This window comes from Micropterus dolomieu, linkage group LG14 (assembly GCF_021292245.1).
Source record: "Micropterus dolomieu isolate WLL.071019.BEF.003 ecotype Adirondacks linkage group LG14, ASM2129224v1, whole genome shotgun sequence".
Taxonomy (NCBI): Eukaryota; Metazoa; Chordata; class Actinopteri; order Centrarchiformes; family Centrarchidae; genus Micropterus; species Micropterus dolomieu.
In genome coordinates, this window is record NC_060163.1 from 14,985,548 (window position 1) to 15,000,907 (window position 15,360).

At 41.4% G+C, this 15,360-nt stretch overlaps 2 protein-coding genes across 2 annotated transcripts in view; one reads left to right on the plus strand and one right to left on the minus strand.

The window, feature by feature from the left end:
* The window catches only part of nhlrc2 (NHL repeat containing 2), a 33,733-nt gene extending 30,640 nt beyond the window's left edge, over window positions 1-3,093 (minus strand). Inside the window, exons 1-2 of the mRNA XM_046069456.1 lie at window positions 2,901-3,093; window positions 905-1,057 (exon numbers count right to left, since the gene is read on the minus strand). Coding sequence (XP_045925412.1) covers window positions 905-1,057; window positions 2,901-3,063 — 316 coding nt within the window. The 5' untranslated portion in view covers window positions 3,064-3,093. The remainder of the gene's footprint in view (window positions 1-904; window positions 1,058-2,900) is intronic.
* Window positions 3,094-3,444: 351 nt separating this feature from the next.
* dclre1a (DNA cross-link repair 1A (PSO2 homolog, S. cerevisiae)) lies at window positions 3,445-15,302 on the plus strand. The gene is made up of 9 exons (XM_046069621.1): window positions 3,445-4,066; window positions 5,001-6,428; window positions 6,562-6,695; window positions 7,653-7,771; window positions 8,594-8,737; window positions 9,025-9,170; window positions 11,992-12,146; window positions 13,077-13,218; window positions 14,712-15,302. The coding sequence occupies exons 1-9, from the start codon at window positions 3,643-3,645 to the stop codon at window positions 14,876-14,878; spliced, it is 2,859 nt and encodes a 952-aa protein (XP_045925577.1). The 5' UTR covers window positions 3,445-3,642; the 3' UTR covers window positions 14,879-15,302.
* Window positions 15,303-15,360: the final 58 nt, after the last annotated feature.

Sequence of the window (15,360 nt, forward strand, 5' to 3'; positions counted from 1 at the left end):
AAGCCTAAAAAGGCTTCATACAACTGTTTTCAAACAGGCTGATGTATAAAATTAAATAACAAAAACGTTCCCCTTTAAAAACACATCAATGAGACATACTGTTCCACTGATCGACATGTTCCTGCATTACCATGAATATGTACAGTCTAGCATATTTTGAGTCAATCCCACATATCTGTCTTGATGTTGTAAATATTCACTATAGTGTTAAACGTGTATTAATCTGCAGCAAAAAATGGTCCCCAACAAATACACAATTTACCCATGTATGTATAACATTTGCTCAAATCTACAGGGCCCAGCTGTTATCTTATGAAGTTACTGAGTCTTTAAAGAAAATGTGCTTGAGTGTCGTAGACAGGATAGGGATGGACGGGAAAATGCTTCGTTGGTTTTGTTCTTCTCATTGAATTTGTTGAGAATAAAGAGAAAAAATACGACTGTCAGCCTTATCTTTTAATTTCAATCTGCCAATGACTGTCATAGATACAAGCCAGTCCACTAACTGACCGGCATAGTGTGCTTGATAAGAAGAATTATACACCCATTTGACAATTAAATTTTACCGTGTTGGATTTTAATATAGCTGTCAGGTGAAGTTTCTTGAAAAATGTGCACAACGGAGCGTGTGAGAAACCAAACCCAAATAAACAGAGGACACACATCCTGAACAAGCGTTTCACAACAGACTTCACATGAATATCAAATCATTGCTCATTATCATAATTTAACTCATTCATTCATTGACACATCCTTCATTATGGGCTTAATTGTGATGGTGGGAGGGTGATCAGAAGTCTACTTAGGGAGGACACTATGGGGAGATTGTCCTATTTTCCCCTAACTCATTTGGGATCAAGACAGCCATGTTGACTCCTGCTTTAAAGCTAATGTAAGTCAATACCTTTGACAGAGTGCTTCTTCTCCAGCTGGTGCAGGTCAGGGAGGATGTGCATGCAGTTGATGCAGCAGTATGTGAAGAAGTCCAGCAGCACCACTTTACCAGCCAGCTCCTTGTTCAAAGACAGAGGCCCCTCCGTGTTCAGCCATTCCAAGCCTGGAGCAAATCAGAGTGGAAAATGATGCTGTCATCTTTGTAATTATGTTTAGTCACAGTCTACGCAAACACTTTACACTGCCCATCACTGTACGTGGTATATCTGTCTGCACCGATTCTATGTGTATGTCACTTGGGAATAAAAGTTGACAGATCAAAGCAATGACTTTGAACTGCTCACAGCTTCAGAAGTGTTATGAAGCTATTAAACGCCATGAATTAATTTCTGTAGATCTAGATTGTGTCTGATATGTTCACTCTTTCCTCACATGCACTCTAGATTGCTTCCGATAACGTTTGTCACGCTTAACTCATATGAGCTTGATTAATACATTTACTTTCATATTTTACAGTGTACTGAGCACCAAGCTCCAGCATGAAGCACTTGGAAATATTACTCTACCGTTAAACAGCATTCCTGTTATTTGTTCTGAATATTTTTACTGCCTTTTTACTTGTTTTACTTATGTTGCTGCAATCTTTGCTGAAAGATTCTTAATCTTGGTAGCACTTGACCTGGTTAAATAAAGGTTAGAGCATTTTTTTCAGCTTTAAGAATGATGCAAGCATAGTCCGGATAGGAGAAATAAGAAATATCCCTCCTGATTTCAAAGTCTCAACATTTACAGGTCTTTTTTTTTGGTACGCAGAACAGTCCATGTACCATGTGCAAGTGCTTCACTCAGGTTTAATGTGTAAATAGGGTAATACTTGGTCAGATGATCTCAAAACCCCTTCCTTATTTGTGTGGCCTAAAACAAGGCTGGTATTCATTTAAGATCTACCTGAAGAAGAGAGTATGGCACCAAGGAAAATTAATGTATTGTACATCTAAATGGTTATATATTGTTTATATTATAAATCTTAAAAGTCTCTTTGACTTTGCAAAAGGGAATTGGACACATTTAAGGAAAATCCTGAAATGAATGGGTCAAATATACAGTTATACTGATAAAAATGCAAATTATATGAACAACCATAATTTTGTAAGGGCATTGGATGCTTATTCTTTCTTTAAACTTCAGGGTGAGCAACGCCTTTGAGATAGATCCCCATCTACTGGTGTGATGAGATATTGCCAACATGCTGCATACCTGTACAATCACGTTCTTCTACTTGCCACCAAAAGCAATAGATTGTTTCTTACCTATTTGGCAACACTTTTCATTTCTCAATCATGAGCCAACATTATTCGTAGTATTTGGTGCAGTTACAGCAGATAAAAAAAAAAAAGACAACTGACATGTTTTTCTTATTCTTCAGCTGTCCTTGCTGACAGACAGATGACTGACAAACCACTCAGAAAGAAGGGGTCTGCCCTGTAAAAGGACATAAACAAAGACAGAAAAGAGCTAAATAACCAAATATTCTCTCTTGCTTTGAAATTGGGGCTGTCTGATTATGCCGTACTCACTGTTATAAAAGCTAAACTAAAGAAAGTATAACTTGGACAGAGGAAATATACGCCTGCTAAAAACAGTTGTGTGTAGAACTGATGGACTGTTTCAACAAAACACACTACAGGAAGCATTGCACTTAAAAAACAACAACAAAAAAAAACTACCGCATCGAAGTTTGTGTGAAATTAGTCTTTGCTGCTACTTCTCTCTGATTGACTGTCTCATCTGCTGGTTTGGGGATAACGTTAGTTACCATAACGTTATCTAACTAATGTACCTAAAAGGCATGTGATACTGTGAGAAACACAGACACGTCTTGTTGGCTTTTGAAAAGTATTTTAATTCCTCGAGAAGACAGCAACTCAACTCAAACTGTGAGTTAAAACAATCGCTATGGAGAGAGACACAGTGCAAAGCGAGGTAGAGCTCTAACAAGGTCTAACCTGTCTGGAAATCAGGTATCTTCAGGTCCTCTCTCTCGTCTAGTTTTTTCAAATACTGGTAGACAAGATTTTCTTTCTCTTGTTGTGTCGTAGTTTCTTCTAAGGCGCAATCTAGCTTGCTTTGGATAGAAAATATTGTAGAGAGGCTGCACTGGGACGCCATTTTATCCTGACAAGAAGCCAGTTCTGACTGGGCGGGGCCTCGATGGGGTTAACCAATAGCGAAGCGCGTTCGAGGACGCAGACGGTACAGAACAAGCCGGTTAGATAAACTCAACAGAGATTCATACCGCTGATTTCGACACAACAATAAAAAATATTATTCACCAGAAGTTTTTTTCCCCTCCAGAATTTATGTTTAATTTCACTGAATAAATGATCAGTAAAGGTATTGTAAATTTCCCAGTCTTTAATTGAAGGATTGAGTAAATCAGTTCAGCAGAATCTGTGGAATGTGCTGCTTTGTTTCTCTAACTTGTCTTTACTACATATATTGCTGTACTGTGGCGGTAAACGCTAACATGTCTGTGAACCTTATAGTATGTAGCTGAAGAGGAAATTATGCTCCATTATTGCTAATTTACATATGGTTAATATTGATCATGGGAAGCTCTTCGCAGCGACAGTTATCCTCACAATATCAAAGACAGTTAGCGTTAGTTGTTAGTCTACTGTAACGTTTATTAGTTTTTGAGGACGTCGTTGGGCAACGTTAGGTACGTCTCCCTTTCTTTTCCTCCAAATGTCACAGAAGGAAGACTCCGAAAATGACATTTGGGAGTATAAACCTCTACAGAAGAAAAAGAAGAGACACGAATCGCAGCCTGCAACTGTGACTAAAAGAAGATGTCCTTCCAGAAAATCCTCCAAGAGAGACACGTCTCTCTCAGTCAAGTCACCTGACAGGAAAGTCAAGACAGCTGAAAATGGAGAATTTAGTACTGTTGTTATTAACATAGACGGACCTAATTGTTTGGAGGCACACAATCTACCATCACATTCATCTCCAACAAATCACACAGTGCAAACAGACTGTGCGGCTGCCAAGGGACCATCCTCTGGAGACTTTTGCCCCATGTGTCAGATGCCTTTTTCTATTTTGGTGGTACAGACTCAAAGATGGCATGTTGCTGAGTGTCTTGACACCCCCAGGGACACATGCAAAGGTACAGACATCCATACTGCAATACTAAATCTAAAAAATAATAAACTTGATACCAACTAAATAAAAGTTAATGTCAAGCAAATTTTCTTAGCCCAATTTTACAAATCCCAATTTGCCTCAAGGCTTTACAGTCTGCACCCTCTGTCCTTAGACCGATTTGGATATGGAAAAAACAATAAATAACAGCATTCACATCAGAAACCCCTCATCAAATTATCCAAATGTATGTATTTGTTGACCCATGGTCTGCTTTTAAACACCTGTTATCCTGCATTCAGATGCACGCATGGTGACTGTCAATGGAGGAAATAATTCTTATTTTATACATTATACAGTAGATACCACAAATAAGACACATTGTTAGTTGTACTTTATAATAATTCTGTAACAAATGGGATGGATGGTAGAGATGGAAGAGATTCCCATGTTAACCACTGAGTGAGCGTTCATGTCATCTGAACTCAAGAAGGTTGTATAAATTCAGAGATGGTCATGCGAGGGTTAAAAATAATGTACATTGACAATAGAGCACCGTACTCATTAAACCTGGGTTTAATTACGGAGAAAGGTGGACTGGCTGATGTGAGGTGTCTGTATTTGTTTGCATTAGATCCTCTCTGACTAGTAAATGCTTTATCTTTCAAAGTCCACATCCCCAATTTGTAACACCTGCTTTTAAAGCCCAATTCAAGAAAACTTTGATCAGTGTTATTTTCTTTAGAAAGCTTCCGAAAGCCACAGCAGAGTTTGCACAATTCGCTGATTACTTTTCGTGACGAGTAAGCTGATGTGTAAAATCAGTGTTGTGCTCGTTTAAAAAAAAAAAAAGGCACTTTAAAGACTTTTGCAGATTTTGTATTCAGGTGCTTTGAACACTTACCATTTTGTACCCTGCTGATAAACCTAATTTCTTTGTGTTATATTTGTTCACACAGAGTGTCCAGAAGGCCTCCAGTGCTCCTCCATCATTCCAAACCATTACAAGAAATTCAACCATACGCTCCTGGCCCACAGTCGAGCAAACCGTGACACAGCCCTCCTGAGCTTGTCCCAACAGGCCAAAACCAGCGGCAAGGCCGACTTTAGTTGTCTCCCAGGACTGATAAACAACGAGCTGGATAGCTCTATTTTAGAGACTTCACAGGATAGCGCTCTCAGTCTTTCAGTCTTTTCCAGTCAGCGTGTCTCCCCTCACAAGAGTCACACTGGAACACCTTCTAAACTTACAAATGGCCTACTTTTACTGCGCTCACCTGGCCCAGAGGATTTTAAGAAAAAGAAAGGTTGGTCTTCCTTTACTAAAAGGCAAAAGTCTGTCAGTGCTTCCCAGGAAAGTAGAGCAGAGGTTTCATCCACTCCTGTCAAGGCAGAGAGTGAACAACAAGCTTGTGAAGGTTTACCCAAGAGTGAACCTTCCCTTGACAACAGCGACGCAATATCCTATTCTCCTCTTTCTGAGTTCCCTGCAGAGACTGAAATCAAAATTAGCGGATGTAGAAAAGCCCTTTTTAATAACGATGCATTTGAAAACAAGGCTGAAGACTCGGTGTTGCTGTTCAGTGACGGATTCTCAAGCGAAGACGAGCTCCTCACTGAATTTGTTAATCATTTGGAAAACAATAATGTGCAGGTAAACGAGCCTGATTCCTTAAACACCCAGCTGGAGTCAGTTACCTCGTTATCGCCCACCAGTCAGCTAGATGCTTTTACAGTTGCTGAAAATAGAGCTGATTCCACAGCTGAAAAAGAAGCTCGTAGTAGATCTACCAGTGCTGTCAGTCCATGTATGAGCAGTATTCAGTCTCCGCAAAGTATTGTTTTAGAGCACCTCAGAGAAACTCTAAGCTCAAATAGCCAGCATTTCAAAAATTCAAAAAACGCCTGCAGTAGTCAATCACAGCAACCTCACGCAACTTCTTCTCAAGTGCCTTCAACACAAACCCCTGTTGTCCAAAGATCTCACACCATGCCGCCTCAGAAGGGCAGCAGAAAGGCAGGTCAGGCCTCCTGTCTGAAGCAGACGGACATTGGGGTGTTTTTTGGCCTCAAACCCCTCAAGGAGAAGGAGAAAGAGGCTGAGTGTGGAGCTGATGAAGTCAGCACCACCTCTATTCCAACATTTGGTGAAAACTCAGGACCGAGGCGGCAAAGGAGAGACAGGAAGGACAGGCAAAGGAAAAGTAAGGCTGACACAAAAGCGGACAGCTCACAGGGCACAGTGACTGACAGTAGTAACGTGGTGGATGCTTTGGGAGAAACAGGGAAAGGTAGGACCAGACGATGGAGAGGAAGAAGGTGGAACAGAGGGAACGCTGATGGAGAAGTAGTGTTACCACGTTGTCCCTTCTACAAGAAGATTCCAGGTCAGTGATTGACCTTGTGTCATATATGATTGCTGCATTGAATGTATAAGATGGGTGTGAGAATGAATGAATGAAGTAAGTACGTAGTTACTTACTTACAGGGGGTGTTTTTGTGTGTACAAATTTTACCCAGGCACAAAGTTTGTCATAGATGCCTTTCAGTACGGAGAGATTCAGGGAATCACTGCCTACTTCCTTACACATTTCCACTCAGACCACTACGGAGGGTTGACCAAGAATTCCACACTTTCAATCTACTGTAACAGAGTAAGTCAAGTTCATTTTACAGTCTCCTAATTCATACAAGAAAAGGAAGGGACGGTGTGCCAGGTTTGCTACTTCTGCAGCTTTGTGTAGTAAACAAATGGCTGTCCTCTTCCCAGGTGCTCTCTTGCACAGAATTCATAGCATAAATGCCTGATCCATTTGTTATCTTGCTGAATACCAATGTGTGAGTGGCTCTAACCGTGTTGGTGGTGTTTGCAATTTGAAGACCATTTTGGATTAAAACACTTAACATGCAAGACGTATAGTTTATCTGGGTCTCAGTTGGTCTTTTTGTCTAACCTTTTCACTGTGGAAATATTGCAAGCATGAAAGGTATTTGAATTAAGCTATAAATTGGATGAATTCAGGTATAGATGTATACATGTTTAATTCAGACTTTATATTGCCCTTTCAGATTAGACGCTTGTTGCATTAGGTATTGTACATTTTCTACTTTATCTCAGTAGGATGTTTAAGAACATACCTATGAAACTTATTACAATAGCCCAATATAAATTGACTAGAAAAAATATATTGGTGAAAGAGGATAGCTATTATGTAAATTCTCCTGTCAAATGGGTCATGGTTTATCACAGTGGAGTGTGTGTGTTCTCCTGGGATTACAACTAAAAACAGACTTGGACTGATTGGGACTCCATTGGGGGTTTTGTTTCTTTGGTAGGTCACTGAAAATCAACTTTGACGCTAGGTGGGTCACAGCCCAGAAAGTGAAATTAGATACGATTTTCAAGGGTTTTATGGGTGATTATACTCAATGAACAGCTCATCCATAAGAAGCTGAGATTATTTAAGTAGATTCATTATTTCCAAGGTAAATATGTTGTGATATTTACCTTTTTTAGCACTTCCTAGCTTTCGTGGCTGCCACTGCTGCATCACTGTATGTACGTAAACCATAAACACATGTGTTGGCTGACGGCTGCCTCTCCTGGACAGATTACGGGGAACCTGGTGAAGAGCAAGCTGAAGGTGGCAGAGCAGTATGTCCACATCCTCCCCATGAACACCCGGGTCACTGTGGATGGAATCACAGTCATCCTCCTGGACGCCAATCAGTGAGTCGGTTTGTCTGGAGCGAGTGCTTCATCGTTAGAAAGGACCAGCCGCCAAAGGTGTGCTTGTTTTCAGCTGCTGGATGGCTCCTTAACAGGCTCTGCTGAAGAACACTCAAGGGAGTGGCACACACTAATAGCGGGACCATAAAAAAGCTCATTATTGTAAAAGTTTAAAACAAGCATTTTAAGCAAGGACACTGAGGCAGATTGAATTTCAGTCAAATGTCTGACACTAATTTCAAATTCAGACTGCCCCAAGCTAACTAACTAGATTGTTGTTTTTTTCACTGAGGAATACTAATAGGTGTGTATTATGGAAACTCTAACATGAGATGGGGCTTTTTCTTCAGTCGGCTGTTTGAAAGATAAAACCATTACTTTTGAATTGAAGCAAACTATACCAACATCTGTGATGGCCTGTCACTACTCTATAATCTATATTAATATATCTATCTACATTATTGACCACACCTCCGTTGATAGTCAAGGGAAGATGCTCATCCTAGCTCCTCACACAACACCATCCATACACAACAGCACACAAGGTCGCGGGGGGCTGGAGCCAATCCCAGCGTACATCGCGCGAAAGGCAGGGTACACCCTGGACAGGTCGCCAGTCCATCGCAGGGCCACACATTGACAACCACTCACATCCACACCTAAAGGACAATTTCAGAGACACCAATTAACCTAGCCTGCATGTCTTTGACATTTGAGGCGACAGTACTAACCACTGCACCACCGCGCTGCCCCTCACACAACACTTGCTTCCTGTATTTTCATATATTCACCCTCACCCCCTGTCTTTGTCCATTCTTTCAGTTGTCCAGGAGCTGCCATGCTGCTGTTCTTCCTGCCCGATGGACAGACAGTCCTCCACACCGGAGACTTCAGAGCTGATCCCTCAATGGAGACCTACCCTGAGTTACTCAGCTGCAGGGTGCAGACGCTCTACCTGGACACCACGTCAGTACCTGTCTGTCTCCACTCATATATGCTGAATGTACCAGTGAGGTTACTGAAATGCTGTGCTTATATTGCACTGCTCTCAGCTTTGTGTGTGTGACCTTTTATGGGTGGTTATTGTAAATAACACTCTTCTCAGCCAATGTGGATCGATATTAGCTAAAATGTGTCTTCTGTACTTTGTTCTTACTCCATCTTCTGTCCTCCCAAGCATGGAACTTTGTACACGTGAAGCAGAAGCCCTGAGGAAACTCAGATTTTCAATGTAAGTTCTCTTCTCCCTGTAGCTACTGCAGCCCTGAGTACACTTTCCCCAGACAGCAAGAGGCCATCAACTTTGCAGCTAGCACAGCTTTTGAATTGGTGACGCTCAATCCCCGTACACTTGTGGTGTGTGGATCCTACTCGGTGGGAAAAGAGAAGGTCTTTCTGGGTGAGTGTTTAGTTGAAATTATACTTTTAGTATCTGCTTGGCCTCGAGGATCCATGTGACATAAATTTGGTCATGACATGGTAGACCATCAACAAATTATTGAGAGTAATCTAGTTTTGCTTTTTGAGGTTGTTGGGGTTTTTTAAAATGTTCTCAAATTAATAAATCTTAAATTAATCAACTGTTTGGGTTTTTTTTTTTTTTTTGAAAAATGTTTTCATAAATCAAAAACAATTTTCTCAAGTCAAAGAGGAGCATGTTTAAAGTGAAATTAAAATTTAACTTACAGCTGCAACTTGAACTTTTTTTCATGATACCATAAGACCTGACCTTAATATTATAGGATGTTTTGATGATGACTATAGGTGGGATGCAGCAAATAATGAATATTCAGATTTGGTATATGTTTGCATTTAGAGTGGAGGCAGTTGAGGCTTAATCCTCAAAAGTTGAGTACTAATTATACTAATTCACTTAGTAATTTCATTACTATTGAGAGCAACCGCACGTCCAGAAATCAGGGTATCTCTGTTGCCTCATTTTTGGGCAGGCATGTGTGGGCTTGTTATGCTATGTTCATGGGGTCCAAAAACTGGGGTTCCACTATACTTGTATAGTGTATATTATATGTATATAATTGTTGGGCTTTGGGTCGGGGCTGCGCTGATCTGCCTCGGGTGTGTGGGGGTCTGGGGCTCGGGGTTTTGGAACCTCTGGGGCAGGTCTGCGTGCTGGGGGGGCTGGCTGGGGTTGTCTCTGACTCTGGGGTGCTGCCGGTGCTAGAGGAGCTCTTGCTATAAGCCCTGGGCTTGAGGGACCTGGAGTCCTCCTGCTTAGGGGGGTGGGAGATGGGACTGAATGATGGGGACAGTCAGGAATCTGGTCCCAGTGGGGAGGACCATTGTAGCCCCCAGATGACCCCCTGTGCCCTGACTACTAGGGGTGGGAGTCTCTGGGCGCTGCGTGGGTTGATCCGGTTGCGGTTTGGAGGGCTGCGGTGGGATTGTGGGGCGACTGTTGATGCATTGTGGTTTTTGTTTTTGTTTTTTTTTTCCCTTCCCTGTGCAGGGTCTCTGAATGGCTGCTGGGCGTTTAGTTTGTGCATTGTAATCCGGGGGAGGCATTTCCTTGTTGGCTTGGAGGGACCAGTTTGCTTCGTTGGCCTCGGATCCATGCTTCCCCATTTCTGTTGGTCAATTGTTGGACCCCTCTGAATACTGAAGTATAAAGTTAGTTTTTGGTATGTGCAGTGTGGGTGCGGGGCAGGGCTATGCTCCGGTTTATTCTGGGCTTGTGCCTGGAGTTCTTGGCCCTTGACGGTCGGGTGAGTGGGTTGGTGGTGGCATGCAGCTGAGCTAGTAGATTTTGCCTCGTTGCTGGTTTGGCTGGTGTTGCAAGGCGGCCTGGGGGCTCGTCACTTGTGCATTGATGTTGATTGTGTGGCATTCGTGCGTTTTGGTTGATCGCTGCACGGCGGTGGGGTGCTGGGGGGGGCGAGCACTGGCCTATGTTTTTTATTTATTTATTTTTTTTCTCCTCCCCAAGCACCCCTCTCTGTTCTATTGCAGGTTTCGTTGCTTTCTGCAATTGGTGTTTCCCTCTGCTATTCCCTGTTGTCCCCACCTTCCATCCCCCTTCTCTTGCAGGTGTTGTCCTTTCTCTGTGCTGTCTGTTTGTGTTCCCCCATCCCCATGTCTGCCCCCCTGTCCGGCCCGGTGACAAATCAATACATAATTAAATAATAAAACAAAGGAGTATATTAATACACTCTTGTTAAAGTAAAATCCGTCTAGCACAATATGGTATCCAGCTCATCATACTCTATACCAGGCTGCTGGACAGACCAGGTTTAAATAAAAATAAAAAAGGAATGTAGTTGTGATGATTAGGGTAAGTGGTTAGGAAACGCATTATGTCAAGGAGATGTCCCCACAGGGATAGAGGAACGTGTGTGTGTGTGTGTGTGAGAGATTGATCACTGACCGCACATACCATAGATACTTTCTGGCCATCCTTTTACTTACCAAAAACAAAGTAGTGAGAATAAAAAATACAATTTTGCATTGTTTCTCATAAGTTATTTCTTCGGGTGACTGACTATACAAAAAAACAAATTGGGGTCTGGGATTGAAATCAGTCTGATAATTAGACAAGGTGACAAATGAAGTGTTTTTGATGGCTAATTATATTAACTGCAAATGACACTGTAAACCAATTCATCGTGGAAATAGTAATATTACTTGTAAGGCGTTAACACCAACACAAACTGTGGCACACAAAGTAAATGTGTTTCTAAATCCGCTCGCTTTGTGTTGTCCAAAACGTGGAGACGAGTGGACTACTCGCCTCCATGTTAGGACGATCTGGTGACGCACGAATAATGGTCTGTTCCACTTTTGGTGAAGCAATCAAAAACCAATGTCTTCACAGTGAACAACATTCGTTCATTCTGTAATCACCATTTGCTTCAACAAGCTCTGCATGAAATTGGAACACAGGGGGAAAAAATCACAGCTGGTTCAAATGACTGTATTTGTGCTCCTAAACACACACTTCACAAGGTAGTACACATGATAAAATAAATCCAGTTTGTTTTTGTCATTCCACAGGTAACAGTTGGTACAATGTGTTCAGTGAAGTTGGTGTATTGTAAAATACTGGGCTGGAGTTTTTTGGAGCAAGTTAATCCTGTAATGTACAAATTGTTGGGAGAGGTGGTAACAACAGGGGGTTCTTAACTGCAAGTACACACTTAAAATGAAAAGGCTGGATTCTCCACATTCCTGGTTCTTACACAGACCTTGTTCTGCTTCATTCGTAGCACTGGCAGAGGCCCTGGGGTGTAAAGTGTGCCTCTCTAGAGACAAATACAACACCATGTGCTGTCTGGAGTCGGAGCAAGTCTCACAACGTATTACCACTGACTGGAAGGCAGCCCAGGTCCATGTGCTTCCCATGATGCAGCTCTCCTTCAAAGTAGGTGAAACAGTTTAACTAATCTGAAAAGAACAGTTAATATGGTGGGACTCTGTGCCCTCAGAAGTATAAGAAAACGTCCTATTATAGGAGCATGTTTAGGAAACGGAGTACATCAGTGATTAGAGTAAAACAACTAGCAAAGATATCTCATCAGACTTATGTCCCTCAGGCAGTTACTTTATATATTCACTGAATGTAGGTCCATGTATTTGGATGAGTTTGACAATTTAATCATACGAACTACTTAGTGAGATGAAGGGGGATAGAACAAGCTAATTTAGTAACACACTGTGATACTGCAAGGACTGTTTATGGACAGATCATTTTGATATGCGCGCACTCATTTTATTCAGCTTATGGTCTCTTCATAGCAAAGCACCTAGCACAAGAGTTAAAATAATTAGGAAATGTTAATTATGATGACCAAGCACATCTCTCTAAAGGGACTAAATCATTTACATTTGCCATCTGTATAACCACAGATAAGCCCCGGTGTTGGCATAATTCAAGCATCACTAGGCACAGAGAGGCTGACTTGGGGGAAATTAATGCAGTTTAGGTTTGTATTGAGACCTTTTTTTTGTTTGAGTTGGGAGCATTTAAGCAAATTTTTATCAAGAAGACTTACTACAACTTCGACAGTCACCTTGAAATAAAACTGTATAAATCTCATATTTTGTTAAATGTTTACTTTTAACTTTTGTGCAAAAGCAAATTGTGAATAACCTGTTGCTTATATCAGCCAGCAAACAAGAGATTGATGAAAACAAATTAAAACTTGTTTTTCACTTTTGGAGGTTTGGCAGCTTTCCTTGTAGCAACACCAACCTATGACAACGCATATCAGTTCATGTGACAAAAATGTGAAATTATGCTCACTTTTTATTTTCCTTCCTCACTTTTACGTCACCCTCATCTTGTCTCCAGAAACTGCAGGATCACCTGGCACGCTTTGCAGGACGGTACGATCGGCTGGTGGCCTTCAAGCCCACAGGCTGGACCTTCAGCCAGCAGGTGAAATCAGTGGACGATATTCAGCCTCAGATCAGTGGCAACATCTCCATCTATGGTACGCGCTAATATTTTTTTTTTTTGCTGACATGTTTTAGGACAGGTATTTGTCAGAAGGAATAACATACACTCTCACATGAGGGTGTCAGCAAAGAAAACAGTTATAAGGCATAAAAATATGCTAAAGAATCTCAAGTGAGGAGGAATGGTGAATGTAAATCAATAGTATATCCTTCACTTTGCAGTATAAATTAGGGTAACTGCGCTCTTTAAAAGTGTTTCTTCTGCAAGGTTGGCGGTATTGAACCTGTTAATGCCCTGAGAAAATGCACTTTTTTTACTCATTCTATTCATTTTTACTGACCAGAAGCTTATAATGGTAAATAATCTTGTCATATTGCCACACACTGCTGAGACTCAATCACAAGCAGCATTTTTCTCCTGCCAAAAACATGAATGTTCATCACATTGTTGCCTTTAGCCTAAAGCTCCCTCTTTAGGCAAAGAGAGGTGGAGGGGAGGGCGAGTCAGGAGAGTGAGAATGAACAATGGACTATGGCTCAGTTATCGGTTATTTCAGCTTGGTGATGAGAAGGAATATAATCAGGAGCATGCTGGGTCTCATTCATAGACCACACTGCTGGACGGTAGCCTAGCATTAAACCCAGGTACTGAAATGGGTCATGACTTTATTTGCCACTGCAAATTTAGCCTGTTTTCCTTGTGTCCCATTTCATGTTCTTAAAGGATCCATCAACAGCATCAGCCATCTAGCCTGTAACCTACAATCACCAGCTAGAGGCTTTTGTGATGCGTGTAATTTCTTCCTCCTCAGCACTTTGTCAGTCAGGCAGAAGCCAATTTGTGCTCTCTTTTGTCTTGTGTTGATCTCCTCCCCCTCCTTTCTTTTTCCAGCCATATGCTGCTACCGCTTCTAATATTCTCTGCATTTGGGAGGATTGTCTGTATACTTGAGTAGGTTTAGTTTCAGCGAGATCAGTTTTAAAGTGGCGTAGCACATCAAACCTGTAGAGAGGCGAAAGGGGGAACAAACAAGTGGCAACAGCTTTCTGCAGGAGTCACAAGATGTCTTCGTATTCTCACCTCGAAACAAAAGGAAGTCGTTTTGATTGTCTTAATGTTTCAGCATCTGAAATCTGCCTTGTTCCATCAAAGGGGAAATGTCTGAGCCTGTGGCTCTCTGACTCACCCATACTTTGAGACATCTGGCTCCATGACAAGGTTTTACCTCGAACAAAATGTCCTCTGTATTCACTGAGCTTGATGTTTTATTATTGAAGAAATTTGGAAGAAAAATATCAAAGCAAAGGAGCCGATTAAATCATGTCTGATAAGTCCCTCTGGTTAAGTTATAAACCACTACCGGATTCTTCCCCTACAGGACTTGTCGTCTTAATAAATAGAAAATTGAGATAATTACAACCCACACTTAAATATACCCTGTTAAGGGGGGGGGGTTCGTCTTTAAGCTTTCAGCAACTTTAACGTTTAGGGACATGATGATGACACTCCTTTTTATTTCCTTGCCAGGAATCCCATACAGCGAACACAGCAGCTTTCTGGAGTTGAAGCGTTTTGTCCAGTGGCTCCAGCCCCTCAAGATCATCCCTACAGTCAACAATGGCAGCTGGGATAGCAGGAAAGCTATGGAGAAGTGTTTTAGCGAGTGGCTCAAGGAAACCAAAGCTAAACTGTAGCTTATTTTCTGGTAAACTGTGTTTGCAGCTGGCCTCTAAATCGCCTCTTTGGTAATATGAGCAATCAATTGATACTTAATACTTGAAATGCTGTATGACCATGGTGAACAACTTTATTTCAACACTACTCATTGTATTATTTTTATTGAAGTTTCTTGCCTCAGGCTACTGAGTAAGCATTCCAATGCAGATCAACGAGTTTTTATGAGGTAGGTGAACAGGAAATGTATCTGTCTCATCCAGAAGTATTATACATTGGCGCTGGATTAAATGTATGTGTTCCTGTCTGCTCTGGCTACTTCCACTGGTAGCCTTGTTTGTCAACAATGTGCTGCAAGTGCAGCTTTGATATGGTGCAATTTATTGTATTTTCTATGAAATCTAAATTATATGCTGAAAAAATAAATGTTTTTAACATTCTTAACACTTGTACCTCCATTTTACTTTTTTACAATATTAACCTGTTTACAATACTTGTGATG

Bases quoted from the DNA above. Each gene is read 5' to 3' on its own strand.
- dclre1a (XM_046069621.1), top strand. From the start codon at position 3,643: ATGTCACAGAAGGAAGACTCCGAAAATGACATTTGGGAGTATAAACCT. The intron at 4,067-5,000 runs GTACAGACATCC...TTGTTCACACAG, and splicing joins CCCCAGGGACACATGCAAAG to AGTGTCCAGAAGGCCTCCAG. The intron at 7,772-8,593 runs GTGAGTCGGTTT...CCATTCTTTCAG, and splicing joins ATCCTCCTGGACGCCAATCA to TTGTCCAGGAGCTGCCATGC.